The 26,228-nt window shown below is 35.2% G+C and overlaps 2 protein-coding genes across 2 annotated transcripts in view; one reads left to right on the plus strand and one right to left on the minus strand.

Moving 5' to 3' along the window:
• The first annotated feature begins 971 nt into the window (after positions 1 to 971).
• Positions 972 to 16,798, plus strand: LOC137404127 (50 kDa hatching enzyme-like). Its single transcript, XM_068090280.1, has 6 exons — positions 972 to 1,166; positions 5,076 to 5,408; positions 8,500 to 8,618; positions 11,107 to 11,312; positions 14,033 to 14,249; positions 16,087 to 16,798. The coding sequence occupies exons 2-6, from the start codon at positions 5,152 to 5,154 to the stop codon at positions 16,251 to 16,253; spliced, it is 966 nt and encodes a 321-aa protein (XP_067946381.1). The 5' UTR covers positions 972 to 1,166; positions 5,076 to 5,151; the 3' UTR covers positions 16,254 to 16,798.
• An 878-nt stretch (positions 16,799 to 17,676) lies between these two features.
• Positions 17,677 to 26,228, minus strand: part of LOC137403652 (activating molecule in BECN1-regulated autophagy protein 1A-like) — a 29,458-nt gene continuing 20,906 nt past the window's right edge. The window contains exons 13-17 of the mRNA XM_068089630.1: positions 25,422 to 25,442; positions 24,906 to 25,003; positions 23,592 to 23,763; positions 22,376 to 22,527; positions 17,677 to 18,569 (exon numbers count right to left, since the gene is read on the minus strand). Of these exons, the coding sequence (XP_067945731.1) occupies positions 18,378 to 18,569; positions 22,376 to 22,527; positions 23,592 to 23,763; positions 24,906 to 25,003; positions 25,422 to 25,442 (635 nt within the window). The 3' untranslated portion in view covers positions 17,677 to 18,377. The remainder of the gene's footprint in view (positions 18,570 to 22,375; positions 22,528 to 23,591; positions 23,764 to 24,905; positions 25,004 to 25,421; positions 25,443 to 26,228) is intronic.

The raw sequence follows: 26,228 nt of genomic DNA on the forward strand, positions 1-26,228 counted from the left end.
ATATGATTCTGGTAAGAGAATGATAGGCCTTTGTGTTTTACACCTATCTTTCTGAGCTGAATTAAACCTGAGTTGATAGTCTAGTTTTTGAGATAATAAAGTTGACATAGCTTGAGAACTGTAAATTGTTGTCGATTGTATGAATCAAATAAACTGAACCCAGCCATAAATGCAGTAAAAATGCTGTGTGACCAACATGTGACACTTTCAGCTTAATTATCAAGAATGTTAGTTGAATGTAATCAAATCAGGTTTATTGGTTTCAAATCTTCACTGTTCTTAGCAAGCATCTGACCAGGTTTCATAGTTTTTTGTTGGCATCCTTTTGAGTAAAGTTTGTCAGTATTACTTTGCACTACAGTAACATGATTAGTAGTGTGTTAGTAGCATGTGTTCCACAAAAGCTAATCACAAAAGCTAATTTGTGATTAGCTTTTTAGAGTGCAAGCATGCTAATACTCTCAACCATTCTGTTAACCCTGAGCATGACAAAAAGCAAGGTTTGGAGAATAGAAGCTAACAACTAAATATACTAACTTGATGCTCCAGAGTTTATTAAAGGCAATGCAAAAGTGTATTTCTGAACATTTATAAGTGTAACACAACTAACAACTAGCATGCTTTAAATTTTTCTTCCAGTTGAGCATAAAGTTTTCAATTTTAGAAGTTAATGTTCATGTTTTACATAAGCTGAATGACTTGCAGGTTTTAGATTGTTATAATGACTATGAAATACATAATTATTCAGCAGAGCCAACTCTTAGACCTATATTTACAAGCAAAAAGATTTGCAAGACAGCAAGCGGAATCTTGCCCATTAGTCTTTCATGATGCGTCACACCAAGTCCTGTGTCTGTCTGTATGTCACATCTGTGGAAGTGGAATAATTAGAAAAGAAGGGAATAAATTTGCATAGTATGTATATCTTGGCCTATGAGCTAGTTTAATTCAGTTTTCATCGCTAACGGCAGTTAGAAGGTAGCTAGTGAGCCAACCACTAGATTTCCTTTCTGAATTGTAATAATTAAATAGAAAGTGGAACTTTACGCAAACTCTCTGCAATTATAAAGAGAAGCAGTTTGACATCCGCTGTCACAGACAAGCTATCTAGATAGAAGAGGCTAAAGCTAATGTCTACGATGCTTCTCTAAGCAATAGAATACTAGGTGAGACTCATTTAATCTATTTAGACTTTGCTATTAGCTTAATTCGCAATCTTTGATGTGAAACACAGACTTTGTGGATATTATAGCGCAGCTGATTGTGGTAGTTTTTTATTCTATGCCAGTTCATAGAACTAGTGAATCTATAACTTAGTGATCCAATATGCATGGAATCTCTCACAGTTCAAATTTTCCATAATTACTTGTGTTTAGTAGACTCAGTTTGTTGCCTTTTACCAATGCAGATTATCTTGAGGACCAGAACTAGGTTTGGGGCACCTACCATCTTTGGCAACTCTACTATCGTTGTCACCTTTGCTATCTCTCGCATTTCTACAGTTTTTGGTGTTTCTGCTATCTCTGATGTCTCTACTGTCGTTGGCGTTTTTACTATCTGTGGCATCTCTGCTATCTTTGGTGTCTTTATTATCTCTTGCATCTCTAGTCTGGCATTTTTACTATCTTCGGCAACTTTACCATCATCGTAACCTTGGCTATATCCAACATTTTTACAGCCTCTGGTGTTTCTGCTATCTTTGACATCTCTACTATCACTGACATTTCTACTATTTTTAGCGTCTTTGCTATCTCTCGCATCTTTACAGTCTTTGGTGTTTCTGCTATCATTGACATGCTTACTATCTTTGGCTTTTCTGTTATTTTTGACTTACAATAATTTTATGGAGAGGATGTTTGAAGTTTGGAAAGTTAAAAAGTTTAAAAGTTTGAAATTTTTTTTCTTGTAACTGAATTTTTCTTTTTACCCTAATGACAGCTTTCGCTCAACCACTTAGGCATCACAACTTCAAGCTTGTTTCTACTGTACCCAGGTTTTAATTTTTAAATAGATAAAGCACTACGTAAGTAAGGCCCCCATATGCTGTAAAGCATAAAATCGGTAAAATACATAAGAAGCAACTGTGCCATGTATGCTGGTTTGTATTTCTACGAGTAAAACGATGAAGCATTCTCCTCATTCTTGCTAGGCCATGTTCTGCGTTCTGCACACTTCTACAAGGGTGTCTTCACAACTACTGCTCCTCACCTGGCATCGCTCCGTCGTCGTAAACACTAGCCATACATGACAAGCTTATTCAAACTATGACTATCTATGTATATTGAAATGCTGCATAGAGCGGCCACAGGCATGGCATTCGGAAGCCTGTAGCATAAAGTGAAAGTCAGGTACGACCAGAGATATGTTGAGTTGCATACAAATGTGTTGCAATAAGAGCTTTGCATTTCAGCAGTGCGAGACAAACATGCATTGTAACATGGGTGACTCACAAGTTGGATAATACTGCTAGTTCTTATATTTCTCTTGCATTACTTTAACTTTATTTGGCATTAATTTCATTTTCAAAAACCATGATTTACATAATGCGCCATTTCAAACATATTTTTAACAAAATAAATGAAATGTTTTAGTTTTATTTTATTCACATCGATCATAAACAATCTGAAACTAGTAATAATGAAAAAAAAGCAAAAACAATACATATGTAAACGCTTTTATTGATTGGTAGCCATGATAGTATCGATACAGTATTGATTGGTAGCCATGATAGTATCGATACAGTATTGATTGGTAGCCATGATAGTATCGATACAGTCTTGATTGGTAGCCATGATAGTATCGATACAGTATTGATTGGTAGTCATGATAGTATCGATGCAGTCCCCAATGTGCAATAGCATGGCTAATCAAGGTGCTGGATCAATCTTCGTGACAACAAGTTTTACTTTAGGAAGGGAACTTTCTGAATAGCTTTTTGCAAAGCTGACAGGTACCTTTGACTCGTGCCACCACCGGTCAACATAACCATTGTTTTCCTTGTAAAAATATAATTCATCCTTAGGAGCCAAAGATTTGAACTCGCCTTGCTAGTAAATCACTAGATTGGTTCAAATGGTTTAAATAATTTACCTATCTTCTGTTTTTGTCTTATGGTCTAGTTTCTTTTTAACGGCCTTGACCTGTGTAAAAAAGTTAACATCTATCTAATAACTTTACATTGTAGTCCTATGTTTAAACATGCTCTCTGCGCTTTTTATAATTTAATAATTTAGCATTAGCCTAGATTTCTAGCTCTCGTACAAACTATGGGCTCTCAATTAAATTATATACCTGGTTAAACCTGACACATTATGAAAAAAACCAAAGGCGGACGACTTCTTGCTGACCATCAGAGAAGTGAAGCCATATTATCATAAAAAGGTAGCTTTGAGCTGAAATGCTCATCATTCCACAACATCTTATCTTCTCAAAGCTTTGTATACTTATAGCATTTGATCAAATGCATTATACAAAACTTTGTAGGAGTGTAAATGTGAAAACTTAAAGTACATCTATGTAAGTGTTGAAGTAATAGCCAGTAATAAAAAGGTTTCTGTTGCTACTTTCCCTCAGAGACATGAGAACAAGAGTGCAGGTTTGACAATGAGTATGTTTAGTGGTAGAATGATAAACACACAATACAACTTATTCTAACTTGGAGTGGGTATAGTATTATTTAACTTATTTTATATATACTAAAGGTGTACTATGTTTCACTATAACACTGGCTAAATCGAGTTTGTAGTGATATCAGGGTGTTTTTTTTATCTATACCGTATAAATCTGTATAAGATTAGTAAACAAGATTTTTTTAAAGCATTTTTATAGACATGTTGAAATTTGGTTCAGTTTTTTGGAATCAGAAAAGTCAGCATCGGTCAACCAGTGCGACTAGTTATGACAGGTTTAAGATTTTTTAGCCTTCAATTGGCTTTTCTGCGTGTTTCTGGCATCATTCATCTAGACAGTTTTCTTATTGCAGAAGCTAAGGCTATGACACTTAGATAATTGATTACCATCTTGAACAAATTTAAATTAATTGCCATTCTTTGCCATGCTAATCTGCATATCTGAACTGAGACAACTAATATATTCCTGGCTTGATCATCAATCAAAGATAACCATTCTGCATATTCACGGCCCTTTTTTGTTTCAAGATGTTATATCAAGATCGTGTAGGCTTTCTCAATAACGGTACTCATGAGTTGCGATATACTGAGAGTCAGTTATATCCAGCCCTGTAGTAGCACCGATTGACTCGTCACCAATTTTTAGCTGTAGCGGTGGATTCCTACATCATCTGTTAATTATTTTAGATGATTTGCTTCCAGCTGACAATTTATGTGCATAATAATGTCTGTATCGCTGTAATGGTTGACTCTAATAGAGTGTTCTCTAATAGAGTGTTCTCGTAGATGCATTAGTACTTGAGCTGCTTGTCAAGCTTTGAGGCTAAACTAGTACAAGAAGAAAGAGGTTCACTAATTTAATCTAAATACGTCTTTTGCTGACTTCCTACTTGTAATTAAATCATTAGATAAAAAGCTAGCATTATATTTATAACGGCTCATTAACCTATTTAGTTCTTTCTGATGTTTCAATTCTTTGAATTAATCAATGACTGCTGCATTGTAATCTCAGTGTCTGTCTATCGTCTGTCCAGTTGTAGAGATAAGGTTTTCGGAATAAAAAATCCACTTTGCACTGGATTTGAACCTGGAGCTTCTAGGTCTGCAGAGTGCAGACCAGTGAGCTAATCTACTACACTACATTGCCTTTGCCATACTATGGCATAATAGGGTACATGCTTATGTACCTCTTGCCAAAATGTTAGCACACTTTAAGTTCATGATTGCATTATAGACCATTACGTGTAACGTAACGTCACAAGCTAGCTTCAGATGCAGGGTACCCCTCTTATTATAGTAAGTTACTAGCTTTGCTAGCTAAGTTTCTCAAATTCATTAGGTAATTATTCTATCACCCATGGAACGCTGGGTATTCACTTAGTAATGTGCAAAATACACTAGCAAAATTAGCTCTTGCCAAGCTTAAACGAGTATATGTTTTTGCAGGTGCTGTTCTCCTTCGGTTAGTGACTTTCTTGTGTTCTATGAATTAATTTGTAAAATAAAGAATAAAGAGGCACTTATGATGCCCGCCCATCTTCATTGCCGAATCAGCTGCATATTTTTTGCTGCCGTGTTATTAAATATTTCCGGAGCACCCATTACCCCAACATTAAATGACAAAGCAGTGACACGACTCACGCCACCAGTCCAACTTACTAAAAGGCATACTATATTGAGACAGTCAAAGTCAGTTTCTTCTTCATCTCCCTCTCCAGCAGTCTCACCTACGAGTTCACCACGACAGAGAACTGCCGCTGAGATTCACAAGTTGACTGCGTAAGTAACCATAAGCATTCATGATAGAGCAAACCAAAAGAAAGTTCTTTGATCACTCTACGGTATTTTTTACTAAAAAGCTCAACTCACAAGGTACTTAAAATCAATGTTAGTGGCAGCCTGAGCTCAATATAGTCTTGTTTCATAGACCATTTGTTGTAAACATTAAATACTTGATGCTAGGACTGGATTCATGAAAAAGCTTTACTAATTAAAACCATCATAAATTTTCATTTGGGCTCAATTAAAAATTTTAATCAAAATATCAAAAATTTCAACCTCACTATGAATGACCTGTTTTTATAACTTGCTTTAATTTTAGACCTTTTGCTATAAACTGCATTTGAATAAAACTTGAATTTTATTTGAATTTTAAAACCTTTTGTCATCAATATTTTAATATGGCCTTGGCAAATTAAAGAGAAGCTTGCAGGTAAGTTGACAGGATATCTTCAATGTTAACTTCATCACCTGCTTACATACTCATTAAAGATGTATTTGCACAAAGCTTTAGTAGATTTCATCAGAAATAATTGGTGTTTTAACATCATTTGCAATTGTTTTTTATGATTGAGGTGATCTTACTGCCAGGATGTTTCAAGATTACAATCGACAAAACTTTATCACAAATAAAACTCTCAAAAGAAAAATACTCGCAAAATCACATCACTAGTTGTTATTTTTGCTATACAGTAGACGATCCTATACCAGATACCTCCTACAACATAAATTCCAAAATGTAAACGAAAACATATTCCAAAACCAAATAACGTAAAAAAATTCTGTGAAGTTTCTGCTTCTTACTACGTAAAAAATTCCATATAACGTCAGGCGAGTTTTCATCGGATGTTCGAGTGTTCAAAACCGATTTAAATGTTAGTTTATTTTGCCGCACTGGCGGAAGAAAGAACGCCGTGCGATTAGCGTACTATTTAATTTATTTAAATATAACTTTCATGACATTTTAGTTCGTCGTAATAGATCGTTAAATGTGTTGACAAAAAGGCGAAAAGGATAGCTGCGCAATTGTTCATAAATACAAAAGTGATCAGTAAGTGTAGGTATTACAGCGTCGGTCTACCAGTCTTATTGTCACAAGTTGGAGTATCGTCGAAAATTATCTTTATCTTACCCTGGACCCCTGGATAGTAATAGACGACGAACAAGTAGAACTGCTTTTTATAGTAAAAATATTTTATTGTTTTTCCTTATGGTAGGCGTACAAAATGTTTGTTATAAGCTTTACTTTGCAGAATAGACATTGCTGTTTAGAAAAATAAGCAAATCGTTGTAAATAAATGTCAAAAATGTGCAGTCCCTATCAAGTTGTTGTAAATTTACCGCAATCATGGTCTATATAACCAGTGAGATTGATCATAAAAAGGAGAAAAGTTGTTGATGCAAACCAATAATTCTGCAGTTATGGTACAGCCAACAAATTAAAAGAGTTCAGTAAAGTTTTTCCTTTTTGCATGACCAAAAGGGTGAGTTTGGAAAGATCTTGGAGCGAATTAGGCAATTTACATGTATGTTAATGTTTTTTATAACGTAAATTCCCTATAACATAAACGCTCCTGGAACGAATTACTTACGTTATAAGAGCGTCGACTGTAGTCGATACCAGCTATTGCGTTCAAGTTGCAGCATTACGCGTCTCTATTCTGTCAAACTCTTTACAACTATAGACACCGTAATCGTACTTCCGCTTGATTTGAGCGTTTTAACTGCAATCAAGCTTTGTTGATCTTAAAACATCCTGGCAGTAAGATCACCTCAAAAAACAATCACGAATAATAAAAAATAATGATATTTTCTGATAAAATTGACTAGGCTAATTTTAATACCCCTAGTCTTTTTAAACCTGGTTCATACTGGTCACTCATGAACTAATAAAAAGGATAAGCTCATGCCTTCTAGTCAGTCACTTTTTTCAAATCTTTTAGCTAAAAGGGTTATAAAATTTTAACCATTCTATCGTTAGGTACTAAATACGAATACAGGAATTCTTCACCTTCAGATTTCTCAGCGCACTGTCACATTTCTATCGTAGGTAGTGGGAGGAGAAGGACCATGATAAATATGACAGCTGTTCAAGCAAATGAAAAATGAATTATTAGCTTGTGATCAAACACTAGGTTGAAAAAATACACAATGTTGGAAAACTTGTCACCTCTAAAAAGCTAAGAGAGTAAAAATAGTTCCAAGAATTGTTTCGGCTGCATTATTTTCACAACATCATTTGGTCTCTTTGCCAAGAAGATAAACAAATGAATCAGTTAACACAAGTTTTCTTTAAAAAAAACCCAAAGAATGTAAAACTTTGGTGAATGCTGTAATTTTTCCACAAACTGGTTTACAACTAATAATTTGAGCTGATCTATTGTTTCTAAAAGAAAGGCAAACGGTATTGCTACTTCACAGTTTCTCACTCTTTGTGATCAGTCGTTGTCTCCCCCTTAATCCTTATAGGTTGATGATCACTGTACTTGTTTGCCTAGACTCCTACAGTCTATGAGCACACTGCTCTATCTGGGGAGGGGTGTACACATACTCTGAAGTTCTGAACTGATATTTTCTTAGGTCGCCAGACAGTCACTGCTTGCCTTTTGCCTAAATCAAATCTGAATAGGCAGTGTCTACATTGAACTGATAACTCCTTGTAAAAAGTCAAGGAAACTTCATTAATGCGTTCTTACAGACTCTATGGTGACATGCTAATTGAGCCTATGGTTGAGTAACAAAGGTAATTTAGGAAAGGGTGTGTCTTTTGGGCCTTTCCTTAACCCCTCTCTCAAGGAGAGTTTATTTAACTGTCGCATGCATAGTTGCAGTTAGAGGCACAAGTAGTGGTTGCTATGGTAATGCGGCAGTATCCTCCTGCTGCATCACTAAAGTCAGCAAGTTTCATAAGGTTCAAAGTGTATTAGTTCTATAGCTAACTAAGTTTTCTTCAAAACTTGCTACCGTAAAGGTAAAGATTTCTTTACCTAAACCATTGCAGTGGCTCGTATTATACCACTAGTTTACGATGTAGTGACAATTGATCTCCCTGTGGGTAGGCCTTGCAATAACATGATAGCTTCTGTTGCAGTTGGCTGCAAGAGTTTGGGTACCTCGATGACAACCAGAGCGCAGCAGCTGAAGTCCGAGCTCTAATGCTGACTCAGGCCATTAGAAAGCTCCAAAGATACGCAAACATAGCTGTAACAGGTAAAATCAGCCACTAACTATTCTGTAGAGTGTAGATTATCTATATATCTCAAAGTTTGTACTCTGGTTTGTTCAGTTATAATGTAGCTATTAAAATCTTGAACTGAAGAATCCATAACGCAGAAGATTTGATCTCGGAACCTCCCATTCCCTAGACACTATGCTAAACCATTAAGCCACACGAGATTGGCTGACTCATTAGTCGATATACGTCGCGCTGTGGGTGAAAATAGGCTGCTGCTCTCCGTTATGGCACAACATCATTTTATGTATTATTATAAGCCGCAAATAACTATCTTACTTAAATTAGCCATTGGCAATGTGTTAGGCGAATGGCAAGTGGCATCGTTTATAAGTTGAGTTTATAAGTGTGGCATTGCTATCACTGCTTATAGGCTGATTTTTAATACCCGAGCAACGCTGGACATTCCGTTAGTTGTGTATACTCGTATATAATAAATATATATGCATATATATTATACTATATTATATATAACATATGTATAATATATGTTATAACTAGAAATTCCACTGTCATACAGCCCACGACCAAAGTGATATTGGAAAAAAGAAAGGGTACTGATGGTTGAGAAATGCAATATTAGCAGTCAAATATGATAACTGCAATGGTAGCTGTAATGTACTGGGTGTTATTATATACAACAAATAGCAATAATGAAAGGAAAAGATTATATGTTTATATCTCTCCTCCTGCAAAAAAGAAATGCAATATTGGCCAATATTAGAAGTAAAATGCACTGATATTATTAGAATAACCAATATTATTTATATAGTAATAATAAAAAACCAATGCACAATTTTGTTTACATTTCAAAACGGCATAGCTAACAATATCACGAAGTTGTGATATTTATATAGATTTTTAGAAAATCTGTACTACGTAGTCATTGTCCTGTAGTCATCCAAACTTATAATTAATTATTGCAATAATCTCATTAGAACCGTTAGAAAAAATATCATCGTCATGCCTTTACTTACACTGCGTTAGATTTTTAGAAAGTCTGTACTACGTAGTCATTGTTTTGTAGTCATCCAAACTTATAATTAATTATTGTAATAATCTCATAAGAAACTTTAAAAAATATCATCGTCATTTGCTTTACTTATACTGCGTTGGACATCAGTTAGAATGGGTAAGTATTCAAATGTGTCGGCAAATGAAAATGAAAAAATTGAAATTGGCAAAAATGAAACGATTTCTGTACTCCTATGTTAATTGCCAAAACCTTCGGCAATTCGACAATGCTATAGACTGGTGAAAAGTGCACGTTATTTTTTCGTGAAATGCGCAAGACTTCATCGTTCTATTATCTGTCCCTCGACATTTCAATTTTCGGTCTTAACTTTTATTAAACCAAGCTTTTCAAGTGTTTTGTGGCGGTTTTCGTTGAAATTAATCTGTCTATTTGTGTATAATCCGATCAGATGGGTAAGTTTTAAGATAATACAGACGGTTTACAAAGACTTGGTAACATATTTAAATAGGTTTAAATGTGTTTTGTATCGTTATTATACTTTAACGACTTTACATAACGATGCTTAAATTTGTTGATGAAATTTCTTGACGAGGGTTCGTCTCATTGTTGATGAATAATTTTCGTAAGTTGTATGCACATGCATTTATCATAAAAACTCCCACACTTCGCTCCGCTCTTTTGGTCGTGGGAATATATTATACACATTCAGTATTACTAAAATGCTGACTAAAGAGAACGCTACACTAAAAGTAGAATTTTTGTGAAATAAAATAATATGAACAAAAACCTCTCTAGCTAGAAATCACTACAAATCTGTTTTGCGCCGCACTGCTAAAAAAGATTTGTAGGGACTCTTAGCTAAATATCTTTTTCTTTTACTCATATTATTATATAGGCTAAATATTGATGAACACCTATTTGTCATTGTGTGTGTGCGTGCGTGTGTGTGTTTGTGTGTGTGTGCGTACGTGTGTGTTCATACGTGTGGGTTGTGTGTGCGTACGTGAGTGTGCATACGTGTAGGTTGTGTGTGTAGGTGCATGCGTGAGTGTGTGCATGTGAGTGCATGTATGTGGGCTTGTGAGTGAAGATTGATATCTTTTGAAGCTAATGCTTTAAAATATCTGCTGATAAAGCCAAGATAGTTTGACTGATTAACTGTGCAGCAGTTGTATTTTAGTACTAATTGGGCTAATTCTGCCAGGTTTTTAAATTCGACATATAGTAACTTAAGATATTTTTAAAATTGCATGTGCAGGTAAAACATATTTTGTTTTAAAGGTATCACTCGGTGTTTTATTTTTACCAATGTGTAGCTTTTGCATAGATAAAGCATGAGTACAATATGCAAACTAAGGTGTTTGTGAAATTATTAAACTGTATTGTAGAAAGACCTTTTGGGTGACTGTACTCTGACTTCTTTGTGTTTCCTATTCAAAAGCTCTTATGATAAAAAGGTAATAAATGTAACAATTCAACTTTTTATGTAGGTGAAGTAGATGATGCAACAATGGCTCTGCTAGACAAACCACGCTGCGGTCAAAAGGATTTCACACCCGCAGGCCCTCGGCACAAGAGATATATACTGTTAAGAAGGCGATGGGAGAGAGGCAGAGAGATCGATATTCAGTTCAAAAACCACACTAGAGATATGACAATAGATGACCAAGAGTCTATCATCTCTTATGTCATAGATGTAAGTATGAAGTGTTCTTTAATTGGTCCAAGATAAAGTAAATCTACATAAACATATAACAACTAGTATATAACATGTATAAAACGTGCTACTTATAGCATTTAACAAGTAACACATAACAGTTAACATGTAAATTGCAATATATAACAAATGAAATATAGTATGCAATGTGTAACATTTGACATGTAACAAATAGCATACAACATAAACACATACCTTGTCGCATAACACATGCAGCGTGTAACATATGACATGTAACATATGGCATGTAACAAATAGCATGTAACATGAAACAGATGTCATGTAGCGTAAAGCATGCAACATGTTACATGTAACAAGCAACATGCAATGTACATGTACATATAAAATATAGCATGTAACATATATCTTTCTAACATAAAGAAGTTCACTGGTCTCTATTTCCTTTTTGGTTTTTCTAAAAGTTTTTATTGTTGAAAAAAGTGCAGTTAAAATTTGACAGACAAGTAATAATAGCCTCTCAGTTAACCAGAATCTGCAGCATGTACAACGATTTCAGGTTTTATGATTAGCAATGTGTGTGAGAAAAATTACCCCATGTTTTACATTAAACCAAAGCCTTGCAAGGCTGGTAAATGAATTCAAATCATTAACTTTAGCTTTTCTTATCAGTGATTCCTTGGTTAGTTTGTAGAGCTCTCAGATAGCCAAAGTTCCTGTTTATGCGATGAAAAAGGGCAGATGTGTTGCTGCCCATTTCATCTTAGCTAAAGCTGCTAAGAGGTTTACTGTTTGGGTAATTGTGTCTGAAACAACTACACATAATTTATATTCTCAGACTATAAATGTTCAACAAGTAACAAATTGTTGGCCATTTAGTATTGGTCTGGCTGCTCTAGCCTGAATATGACCTACGTAATTCCTTAGTGCAAAGCTAATAAGGATATGTATTATAGTTAAAGAAATAAACTCTTTATGTTTTTTAATAAATTGTAGTTTTTAAAAGAAAGTTTTGACTGCTTAGACTAAATACTGACTTTACCGCATGTAATCACATTGCGGTAAAGTCAGTATTTAGTGTGGCGGTATATGGTTTCAACTTTCCAGAATTGTGGTTTCATATCAATTGCAATCACAGCTTTTTAATAGGTTATGAATGCATTTAATTATCAGACCATTACCAACTCTGCTCACTACAATCAGACAAAACTGTCTTGCCATGTCTAATAAGCCCTTGCCATTTTCACATTAAGAATGTTTCGTATTCACAAAATTATTTTACTTTAATTTCTATTTCATAAAACATGAAAAAATAATAAACTATGAAGACAAATTTGTATTGACTGAACAGACAGACAGAATAGCAAAAGTTAAGATATGGGAGGGTAAGAGGGTTGAGACAGTGAAGGAAGATGCAAACCTCTGCATCCTTTATCTGATGAATATACGTAGCTGGGCGGGGAGGTCTCAGCCCACTTTTGGAATCTATGAAACTAATGAGTGAATGATACGCAAGACGTGACTACAAGATGACCAACTTTAATCATTCTAGGCAATAAATCAAGCTCTCAATTATATTATGCTAAATGCACCTTTCAAGACCTTCTCCTATTCCACAAACAGAACACATCCGGTACGATTTAGTACCCACCCACACAGTCTGTTTAGGAACAATCCCACAAGATAGTCAGTATTTGGTCAATAAGTGGGTTTGTCGATCATTAAGCCGGCCTTTTTGTACCTTTTTACGCCCGGAATACAGTGCAAATTTTCAGAACTTACGTGTATATATGTCGTAGGGGTATTTGGTAAAAAACTTGATCAGAATTTATGTACATGCACTAATAAGTCATTTACCAAATTGCGGTGATATGACAAAGATTGCTTTGGTTAGACAAACTTCACAAAAGAATTTAAAACTGTTTCGTTGGCTTGATGTTAGAGATTTTCTGGCACCATTTTTAACTGTGGATCATTTTCGTTTATTGACTTATATATGGATGCACCTATTGGCTAAAGACCCTCACACAACAGCCAATAAGATGCCTGTGTAGAATATAATGAGGAAATCGAAAATATGCTTCTTCAGCACTTTTTTCAGTGCATTAGGTGTTATATTACATTAGTAAACTTGTAAAAGTTGCAAAATAATGTTTCAAAGTTGGGATGGGATTATATCAAACACAAATTTATAAAAATTAAAAGAACACAAATTTGATTACTGCTCCAACAAATTTTTTACAATTTCTCCCGAAATGAAGAATGGAGAGGTATAACCTATTAATCATAGCATGTATGATAATTACACATAATTATTTTAAATATATAATAATTATATATAATATATAAATTTATTTATAATATATAGTAGTTATATAATAGTTATTATGTTGAGCAAAAGTCATTAGTATCAACAGCAAGGTTGCTCAATGATTTACCCAGTACTTGCACAAACAATTCTAGAAAATGCATCTACCATGAGATGCATTATCATTTAGATATTGCATCTAAATCTCCTAAATACAGATCTAAAATTATATATTGCATATCTTAGGACATGCAATATATACTTGTACAATCATAGGAGAATAAAATATTTATTCGTACCGTTAGTTGAATATACAATAGGGCAGTATTAACTAGAACAATCAGATATACTAGTCGATGTCTCAGAGGATATAGTTTCATCTCAAATTTCCCATGACCATGAACACAGTGTGATTTTTGTAACTTTTTTACAGCAATGGAACTCAGCCGCCGATGCACGACTTGTCTTTCATCAAGATGGAGACCAAATAGACTTTCCAGAGATAAACATACACCACACTTTGTACGACAACAGAGGGCGTCCTTTCCAGCCCTACGGCGTGCTTGCCTATGCTGCTCTTCCACGTAATGGAGACATGTATTTTGATGATACTGAAAGATGGGCCGAACTTCACACAGCCCAACCACTCAGTAGGTTATGATCTGAGGCTAATGAGTTAAATTAAATTGTGTTGTGCACTATTTTTATTGCAGTCTGATGGTATATTAATATCCAACTTTGACAAGTTTTACAATAATAGAAACTGTGTCTATTCGGAGCCACGCAAAAAGCTTGAAGAAAAACGATTGCACTGCACGGAAATTAAGCCCAAATACTCGGATTCGAAGCCACTGCGCCACTTGATCATCTTTGCACATTTTAAAATATTCATGCACATACATATTACTCATGATGATCTCTCACAGCGCACTGAACTACCAGCATACTAGTATACCATAAAAGCTATGAAGAGAATGCAAGGTACTTTGAAACGGAATAAGAAAATACCGAGTGGCTCAAAGTATGCAAACTTGGCTGAGATGAGAATATCAAATTATTTGAGCTCTTTCTCATTTGTCAATAAATGTTTGTATGTAGAGAATTCGGACAAAGGTTTGCTAAGGATTATACATTTTATTTTAAGCTAGATGAATGTCCGGCATTGCATGGGTAATACAATATTTACCTAATGACTTTGAGTAACTTTACTGATAAGCTAGTGATTTAAGTGAGTGTGAACCTTTATTATAACAAGAGCGGTGTGTGAAGCCCGCTTAACAATCGTTACATCACACGTAATGATCAAACGTGTTAGTTAATAATTAATAGTATTTTCCCGAAGGCTTTAGGAATAAGTATTTTAACCGATGTAATAAATATGTAAACAATTATTCATTGCTATGGCCAGTTGTCATGTAGTCTAGTGGTTTAGTTTATTTGCAAACCTTTGAGTTCAAATCCAGTAAAAATCGCATTTTTCATGGCTAAAACTTTATGGCTATAACTGGACACACAAACGTCAAATAAACCAACAGACAAACAACAAACATGGAGATTTATAGATTTAGATGTGCTTTTATCATATTGCTTCAGGTTATGTTATAATGGTCTAAATGAGGTAGATGCAAATTGGTAGATGCAAATAGGCACTTGAATATTTTTATATAGTCTTAAAAATATATGTCGAATTCGTCACATAAATCAGTGAAACTATCATTGTTAATTTTCTAATGGGACTACAGCATGGTTATTAAAATAAATAAAAAATATACCTAATAGATAATATATATTGTATATAATATATATAATATATAAAATGTATATAATATATAGTGTGTATTATTCATAATGTATTTAATATATAAAAACGTATATATACATGTATATAAATTTTATAAGGCGATTTTAAAACCAGTGAAAATCCTAATTAATAAATTAATGTATTAAAAGCTAAAATTTTAATATAAGTTTAGCTAAAATATTTCCAAAGTGGTAACTAACGATACTCGACCCTTTCATACACCAGCAGTTCCTTCAAAGTGGTAACTAACGATACTCGACCCTTTCATACACCAGCAGTTCCTTCAAAGTGGTAACTAACGATACTCGACCCTTTCATACACCAGCAGTTCCTTCAAAGTGGTAACTAACGATACTCGACCCTTTCATACACCAGCAGTTCCTTCAAAGTGGTAACTAACGATACTCGACCCTTTCATACACCAGCAGTTCCTTCAAAGTGGTAACTAACGATACTTGACCCTTTCATACACCAGCAGTTCCTTCAAAGTGGTAACTAACGATACTTGACCCTTTCATACACCAGCAGTTCCTTTTGAATTAAAGCAGCATTTTAAAACCAACACGGCACATTTTAGTAAGGTGGTACAGTATATACGTAGATATAACCTTTGAAAACTCCAACCATGCCGAATCAGCCTTACCTCAGGGAATCAGGTGATCTCATCTGCCTTTTATGCTTTGCAGCTTTCAGCTACACATCAGTGGCACTCCATGAGATGGGACATTCGTTGGGATTGGCTCATTCTAATGACCCAGCAGCTGTGATGTACGCATTCTATGGTCCAAACAGGCACGTGCTGACACCAGATGACATCGCTGGAGCCGTAGCTCTCTTCGGTCCATCTAAATGAAGACTCTTCAGGGCTCTGAGCCGCAGCACCTGGTGATGAAACTGCTAATATAGTCCGCCAAGTCACTGTGCGTGTCACAAGTTGGGGTTTAACTTGTTAATTGGATGGCAATAAATTATTGCATTTGATGGCAGTATTAGCATTGTTTAGTAATTAAGTTCTCCAAGTTGGTGTTTTCTGATTTTACATATCGATCTTTATAGACGGTTTTCTTTGGCTTCATCATGGCTACTGCTTGGCTTATGCACATAGATGCTATGAACCTGAATATATGGGGTGAAGATAGTAATTATACCTTTTTCCACAAGCTTTTTTATAATAACAATTATCATAATAGTTCTAACTTTATGACAGGCGTCTTCTTACCAGAAGAGCACAGCCACTCCTTAATTATTTTTCTCAAACAATGCCCTACTAGCTTACCATGTGTGCTAGTTATCCTTTAGGAGAAGGTTGATCATAGCTCCGTAGAATTATAGTTCTGCTTTCATAGGTACTGCTGCTGAATTTTGGAATTGAGCAATAATAGATTTTGATACAGCAGATCGACTATGATTTTTAGTCAATTCTGAAGGCTTTTGAACAACCGTTATAAACCTATACCTGTTACACAGTAGCTTAATTATTCAGTAATCAATGACTTAACCAGTCATTGTATAAAATCGTATAGATAGTTGCTGATTTTAAACCTCTGCACATTAAAATGCTCAACGAAACAACAAATCAGTGTTTAAAACGATCAGACTATTAATATAACTGGTATATCAAACACTAGTAGCTCGAAATAATACTTATTTCGAGCTATAATAGCCTAATTAATGCAAAGATAGCAATTACTTGATTTTCTCACAATCCTGGAATGCATCAGTAGTTCCTTAAACGGTCCTCTCTCCACCCTCCCATCTCCCCGTATCTCCTTTTCTTTCCCTCTCTACCTCTTTCTCCTTCCCTCCCCCTCTCTCCCTGCACATCCCTCCCTTTCTTTTTACGTTATCGGTCCCTTTTCCCTCCCTTTCTCTACCTCCCATGTTTCTCTCTCCTTCTCTTTCTTTTCCTCCCTCCTTTTTGAAGTCAATCAAGACGAATAAGACTGTCTATAGTTGTGGCTTACATATGATAGTAGATCTCCAATCAGCTCTATTACAAGCAGTCGTTTGCCATGTTTGTATTGATCTGCTTCTATTTTATATTCCTCTCAGCTACACATTTATGGTGGAGTCTAGGCCTCCTTGATTTCGCTTACCATCACATAGTTAAACAGACATTTGAATGGTCTTACATTACTCATGACTGGCTATACTTTTAAAGGCGCTACCTGTTTACAGGTAACTAGTAGAATGCAACAAATACAGATATTAGATGCAGTGAAGGCGTTCCATTACTTAAATGGAGGGTGTGACAAATCATGAAGAGGCTGGTTAAGTTGAAGATATAGAAGGAATGTATTAAATTTGTTCTCCTTACAGAGCGTGATATGAACAACAGATGCACCAGAAACTGACTAGTGAATTGCAGACATCAGCACGGCAGAAATAATCGCAATGTTGATTTAGATAAAGGAAGCAGCAATAACCACCTGCTCAGCAGGAAAGATTGACGCAAAAACTGCAGCCTAAAAACCTGTACAATGTGAATATGAAAATGATAAGTAAAAACCAATTGGTTTCAATTAGAACAAAAAGATTAATTATTGATTATAAAATGTTATCTTTGTTTACATCCAAAGCGACGTAAACTATGAAACAAGGTAACACAAAGAGAGTTCTGTACATTTGAAGATAATACTTAAAAGCATAGCTTTTAAACGACATTGTATTACTTTATAGAAAAACTTTGAAAAGCATAAAACATCCAAGTGCAACTGGCTATCAATAAAATATTTATTTTCTAATTTACATGTGTAAACGTTGAATATCAACTTGGGTATGCATAATTGAACAAGCAATAATGAATGATACTATATGTATAAAGTATATGCAAACAAAAAGGGGACAACTCTTATCTACAAAAACTTTATACCAATGTATGATATGACGTGTTCAATGATAATGATATGTTTAATAAAAAGGTGTGAGATTTTTATAATGCATGGGTTAACGACTTTCTGGAAAGTCCATAGTTGGGCTAACGTAGGTCAATGAGGCGGGCAGCACCCGTGTTCTGATTTGACTTGTCGCTGCTCATAGTGTGGTAAATAACTACTTTACCGTTATTGGTTCCTACAACCAGACCTTGACCCGGCATCAGCAACCATTTCAGGCAGTTAACCATCACCCTATTTTCATTTCTTAACGTTGTCGTCACAGACTTAACAAGCTACAAGGAAATCACGACAGTAGGAGTCAGTAATAGGGAGAGGTATGTCAAAGGCATGGAACAAGTGCTCCAACGCTACTTGCTCACATCAGAACAAAGACAGAACGATGAATATAAATAGTGAATAAGCAATCGGGGCAATGCCTGAAAATAATACACACAAAAATAACAAATCGACATCTGGTTTAACATCTTTGCACAGTAGATGCTCCTATGACATAAAATTTCTTTGATGTAAATTCCACTAAATGTAAAAAGTTTATGTTAAGTTTTTCCATCGTATTACGTAAGAACTTCCATATAACATGAAGTGTCAAGTCGGTGCAAGTTCTCAAACTTGATTTAAAAAAGCAAAGCTCTTATAAGTAGCCTTAGATGTATCAGATTTCTCTTGTCGCACTTGGGAGAAAAAAATCATGTACTGTATAAGGATATCTATTATATATATATTATTACTTGATTTTAGATATACACAATATTTTTTGCTATACAACTAAACCTTGCTGTCGAAAAAAGTTGATGCTGACATTGAAGGTGTGCACTCCCCTTGGCTAAACGTAAAAGTTTCGTAATCACGGGCCCCTAAACCAAGTGTAAGTGATAAGAAAAAAGGGAAAAGTTGTCGATACAAATCAATGATACCGCAGTTACTGCGGTCATTACATTAAGAAGTTACCGTAAAACCTCTATTTGAACATCATGGCGCACTATTTTTCAGCCCTTCATCTATAGTGGCGGTCAATTGGAGACGGCGTTGAAATAGAGGCCGGCGCATTTTTCAAATGGCTTGTTCAAATTTTAGAAGATAAAGTTAGCCCTTTTCCGGGCTAAGCGAATGCCGCCTATACATTGCCCTCTTTTTCAGTGGAGCGATATTAAAACTTTTGGGTGCAATTAATCTGCCAATTTACCTCTAACTGGTGAATGATCTCTCAATAAAGATGCATTGAGAAACCGAGAAATATATCTACCAGTTGATAACTATTGCTTGCAATTAACCTGGTATGATATTATAGCCTGTGTCCTTCTTTGCAATTTGTTTGAGCTTTCAATTTTTATTTCATTCTAAAGTTGAAGACATATTTTTATTTTATATCTATGTTTAACAATGTTGCATAAAAGCTCATTGCACTCATTGATATGTTTGCTACAGTTTGCAGCCAAAACTAGCTTTTTATGTGCTATCCATCGTTTTTTTTTGGATGTCATCAAGTCGTTTGCACATCCGCTCGTTTATGAAAAAGCCGCCATTTTTGTAGAAAATGATATTTTTTCTTTGATTTATTAGTACTTTTAAAGAATAGAGAATGCATAATATTATTATGCTTTATTATTTATTTTGAGGTGTTTACTGATGTTCTAAAAAAGAATCAAGGAGATTGATCAACCAGAAGCTGAGATATAGCCAGCCAAACACAGGTCTACCAAAAAGCATAAGTGTTTTAGTAATCATCAATATATGACGTATGAAATCGACTTGTGTGCCATTGGTCAATTAAGCCAACTAATGCGCTCTCCTATAAAAATCACGGCATTTTAATTGGTTTTAATCCCTGGAAGTATAGAACAATCAAATTGGGCCTAACAATCATTGCTCTGACAATTCCGAACCAGTCCCTCTGACGTGTAGATTAGTTTTAGCATAAAATAATTACACGCATCTATTATTTCACAACATTTCGCTATCTTGCTAGTTCAACTCAGTTTTGTCGTTCTCCTACTTAGCTTTCCTATTCAGACTCATCTTTAGCGTTGTTCAGATTTTTTTAACTATAGCTAATAAATGGAATCAATTAAATCAATCATCAATCTCGGTTATCATTTGGAATTTTCTACAAATTATATTAGTTACATCATTTATTCTATACGCAGTTATATTATTATTTTGTATAATATGCATTATGATTATTATATTAATCATAAAAAATAATCATAGAAAAGATAATAGATCAATAGAAAAATCAAATCAAAAGTTATCGTTTTTTTTTCTTACAGCAAGAGCAGCACGGTCAAGTTATTATTTTTAAGATTATGGCTGTAGTGAACTTACAGTCTGTTAATAGTGACGATAATCATGAAAATCGACTGAATGCTGCAGTAGATACACAGTAGGAAAATGATGAATGAACAGAAATTCACATTCCCATTTCTTATTCTAAACGAACTGCAATCGCGGATGTCGCATATAGACTATACATGCGCCGTTCGTTGAACAGAGGTTCTTCGGAGCATATCCGTGGAGATCGAGTTAAAATTTGAAGCACAATAGTCAAAATCTGCTCTTCTGTTTTGAAAAATCATGGCGAGGGGTTGTGGGCAAATGCCTTTACCACACAACATTTGCTTGATTTTGCTGAGAAACCAGAACTAGTCTGTAAATTATTTACTATCGCAAGAAGCGTTTCACATCTCGTAGCCAAAACAATCATTATACATAACGGCGGTAAGGGTGCGCAACTCCGGCACATGAACATTAAGTCGATTTCATACGTCACAGTTTTCGGGATTTTCGAAGGGTTTTCCTCTGATTCATTATTAGGTAGACCTGTGTTTGGCTGGCTATATCTCAGCTTCTAGTGGGTCAATCTCCTTGATTCTTTTTTTAGAACATCAGTCAACACCTCAAGATAACTAATAAAGCATAATAATATTATGCTTTCTCTATTCTTTAAGTGTTGTTTTGATATTATAATAAAGAATTGCAAACAAAAACGTCGTTTTCAAATTATCATTGCAAAAGCTTCGTGTTTCTAACGAAAAAATTGTCTATAAAGATGGCCGACAACGATAAAATGACGTCACGAAAAAACGAAGGATAGAAGAAGAGTTACGAGCGTCGATCAATTATAAGATCAGATTACCACAATGATGCTATCAAATAATAAGCTATAAATCTGAAAGTTTATAGCTTATTATAATCTATCAAATGCTACAAATAAATATTCATGAACAAGTGATATAAACGAACCATGCTTATATTACATGCAGAAACAAAAATTAATGGTTTAAAACAAAAATATTTGCATTGTTCGCTTGGATAGCTGCGTTCTGATTGATGCTTTGGATGGAACAAACATCTTCTGGTTGTCCAATATCTTCGATATTAGCGTCCAAACAATTTTTGGCCAAGCAAAACTTTTACAAGTAGCATTTAGCTCAAATGCAACGTGTAAAAGTTTTGCTTGCTAAACGTAACCTTTGACCCAAAACTTGCACACCATTTTTTATATATGCACATCAAAGTTCAAGACGTTAAACAAGGAACTGCAATTAGCCTGAGACAGTTATTAACATGTTTTTGATTTTATAGCTTTAACAAAACAAAAGTGAAAATCTTTGGAGTTATTTACTGGGACGATATCGTTAAAATTTTAAAACGACTCGTTTGTCGGTAAGTGATTTGTTGGTAGACGATAATGGGGCAGAGGAAGAATTATGTGATACTTACTATAATTTTGCAGATGATTTTGAGCTAAAATTGATAATGAACGTGTGCTCGATGGATATGATGATACCGCAAACATTTTCAGAATTTGTTAAAATCATATGAATTTTGATGGTGATGGCCCAAAAAAATGTGAGTTTTTTATTTGGTGACATTTGCAGTGTGTTGTTCGACTTGTTTATTAATATTTCCCCAAATATCATTTGATTATGAGCAGATTTAGATTTAAAATGTCCCACACCTCGACCAATTACCAACGGATACTGATATACACCGACAAGGACAGCCAGGGTCAAAAGGGTTAAGTTTTCAGGGGGAAGATATATGCATAGCCTACATAACAGTGTTCTAATGTGTTTACCTTTAATCTCAGACTTCGTGCCTCAGGCACTTTATAGATGTCATATCTCAGCATAGCGTGATCTCGAGAGAGACTTAAAGGATGCGAATTAACAAAACCAACTGCAATGTATCCGTTTAGAGGTGAGAAGCTAACAGATACCGGAGGCTTGCCTAAAATACAGAACAAGGCTTCTCAGTACATACAATGACACCATCAGATATTAGCCACAACAACCTACCCACAATGGCTAAAGGATCATTTGCTACATATTATTTGGAGCAAATTTCCTAAAAGCCTATTGGCTGGTTGCTTTGATACATTTAGCCTGTGAAACTGCTAAACAGGTCTATGAACTGCAGAACAGGTCTATCACCAACTGCAGAACTGGTCTCTCATCAGCTGCAGAAATCGTCTATCACCAGCTGCAGCCCAAATTTACCTAATACATGTTACGCTTTTATTCTGACAAAGGGCAGGTTTAATGTAAATGCATTTGGTCAAATTGTCTAATAATAGAACAAACACAAAATTCAGGACAGTGTTGTGATGAGACTAGAAGACTCTTACCAAATCTGCATGACTCTCCTATCAGACTGTATGTATTTGGCAATGAACTGTTAAAAACTTTTGCATTGTCAAGAAACCCTGCCGATCAATTTATCTCAGAGTTAGAGCAGAGCTGGCCTCAAATCCAGTCACAGCGCATTTGAAAGGCAGGTTCGACTAATAGTACCTCACAAAGGTTAACAATTATTATTATCACCACTATTATTCTCATTTCATCCACCGTAACACAGATGCCAGAGGTCAAGGGCATGGTTAGTGGTAAGAAGGGCAGTATCATGAAATTAAAAGCTTTTAGATTTATAGTAAAAATGACTATTTGGAATATCACTAGAAGAAAAGTTCATGTATAAATTGAGGTGACAAATAGTAACTGATTCTATGAACTACACCCTCAAGTAGCAATATATATCCTTGAATTATGCTCAGAAAACAACTTCTACCTTCCGACAAGATATGACAACTTCTAATGAATATCCCTTGAGCTATGCTCAGAAGACAACTTCTAATGAGTATCCTTTGATATTTTTCCACAGCTGAATAATCTATAGGCGCCTTGAGCCTCCTGCCACTGGTACTAGAGTAGCAGACCTTATTGATACAGCTGGATACTACCACTTTTACTGAACATAAACAGCATCCAGAACACGATTGAAATATGGCCAGTTACCCAGAGCCTCTTGATGGAGGACATCGCCAAGACTCTCCTCCCTCAGTGAGACAAGCCGCAGCATGGAATCTGATCGGGACACACCTGGGCAATGTGCCGTTGTTGGATTTTTTACAAAAACAGCCAACATGCTGCCATCCTGGGAGATGTCTATGGCAGCATCATTATGTATCTAGCAAAAGAATATCATTCAATTTGTTGCCCCTTTAAATTCACCATGTCTTACTCTGCTGTGTTGTAGGTGCAAAATATGTGGAAATGGGATTACAAGCTTTTAAAAGCTAAAAACGAACAGTTAATCGCAGCCATCACGAAACTGTGGTAGAGTAGAATCCCTTTCCAAAACGGCTCACATGGGACGTAGCTGAACAAGATGGCTTCTGTTTACGCTTTCATGCAACCTCATTCCTCGAAACATTTTCACAAATATACTTCTCGCATTCAATAAAACCATGTCTATTGTCCTTCCGCGTCTATATCATCACCATTGTAATGCTGTCATTTTGAGCACTGATATCTCAAAATCCACTGTAAAAATTCATTTAATTTCTTAACCTTAGCTCGAACGAGTGCATATCATTCTCTGATAAAAATGATAAGCCTGTTGGTCACCTGTGATAGTCAAAAAATACTGCAAAAACTATTCGCGCTGTTTGGCAGGAAGTATGGGTCACATGATCAGATTACGGCTAGACGATTAGACCAAGCCGAAACAAAACTGTGAAGTAGCGAGCATCTATATTTGATACGGGCTTTTTGGTAAAACCCAAAGTGTTTGTCATAAACTAGTGCTACGGGAAGTTTTATATTGAGCCTTTTATTGGCCTTACAATTCACGTGAGAACATCACGTGTCAAAACAATAATAAAATCATTTGACTATGTCAGAGAAATAAATTGATTCCAATCTGCAGCGGTTTTGTGATGGTCGCGATTAACTGTTCGTTTTTGAGCTTTTAAGAGCTTGTAATCACATTTCTACATATTCTGCACCTACAAAGCAGCAGAGTAAGACATGGTGAATCTTTTGATACCAAATAACTGTAATGTGAATTTTGTTGCAAGTCAAACTTCAAGTAAAGCTTTACATGCAAGTCACAACTGTTATTATGAAAGACTAATCACAAGCATAAATACGCAGGATAGGACAACTAATTCATAGCGATCATACACATAGACCGGAATTAAAAATCTTTATCTTAAACAAGCTGAAAAGAGAATTTCACAACAAAATGCAACGAGCCTGCTGCCCTATGATCCCCACAACTTACATGGCATATAAGTTAATAAGCGCTTAAGAAACTTCACCACTCACCCTGCACCTGTGAAGGATAACGTTATCACAGTCATCTAGGTTGGTTACTTGATCATCTAGCCGCCACCTCTGTATCCGCTGTGGCATTGTATCCGAGCCTGCAATGCAAAGATTAACTAGAAACCTGCTAACAGGTTCATAAAATTATCAAAGCTGATATATATATATATATATATATATATATACTGATGAAGAAGGTTACAGTTCACTAGAAGAAAGTGATCAATATTAAAATAGAGCATTTATATAAAACATATTAGGAACTGAAAACTTTAAAAACTGTTTACTACTTAAAGTTTCACGGTTTTGAACAATGCAACCTGATTCTTTCATCATTGCCAAACTTAGAAAAGTTACAAACGAATGAAATTATTTAACTAAATGCTACAAGACATTGGTGAATTAAGGAGACAATAACAATGAGTTAACATAGTTGGCTTTGGCAGCAGATTTGACCTCAAAACGTTCATTCAATAGCGAATATAGTTCTCTATCCTGTAATCCGCTGTCACTTACCATTTGTCACATCTGGTGGACCTACAGAACAGACAAGTGATTATGTATAAGAAAGCTCCTTTTAAAGACCTTTCCAATGCACACACATGTAAGTGAGAAAAACCAAAAAGATGGTGATAGGTATCACTGCATGGAAGTTCAAAGAGAGAGAGAGAAGAGAACTCCTACCATAAACCAAAGGGTTGCACAGAGCTCAAATAGCAACATACTCTAATCTATATACTGTAAAGCCTCTATTTGAACGCCATGGCATTCTATTTTGGAAGTGGCATGCAAATAAAGGCTGGCGTTGTATTTTTCAAATGGCTCGTCAGAATTTTGGGAGGATAAATTTTAGCCCTTTTTTCAGACGAAGCAAATATCGCCTATATTTTGCCATCTTTGTTCCGGTGGAGTGATGGTAAACCTTTTGGATGCAATAAATCTGCTAGCTTACCTCTAACATGTCAAAGATCTCTAGATAAAGTATGTTGGGAAGCTAAGAGATATCTCTACCAATTGTTATCTATTGCTTGCAATTAATCTGCGATGATATTATAGCCTGTGCCTTGCAACTTGTTAGAGCTTTCAATTTGTCATTGCATTCTAAATGTAAAGGCATATTTTTATTTCATATCTATATTAAACAATGCTGACAAAAAGCTCATTGCACTCATTGATATGTTTGCTACAGTTTGCAGCCAAAACTAGCTTTTTATGCACAATAGAAGAGGAGTTATGAGCGTTGATCCATTGTAAGCCGTGTTAAGATAACTGCAAGGATGCTATTAAATAATATGCTATAAATCTATAAATTTATAGGTTACA

This window comes from Watersipora subatra, chromosome 9, assembly GCF_963576615.1.
Source record: "Watersipora subatra chromosome 9, tzWatSuba1.1, whole genome shotgun sequence".
NCBI classification, from domain to species: domain Eukaryota; kingdom Metazoa; phylum Bryozoa; class Gymnolaemata; order Cheilostomatida; family Watersiporidae; genus Watersipora; species Watersipora subatra.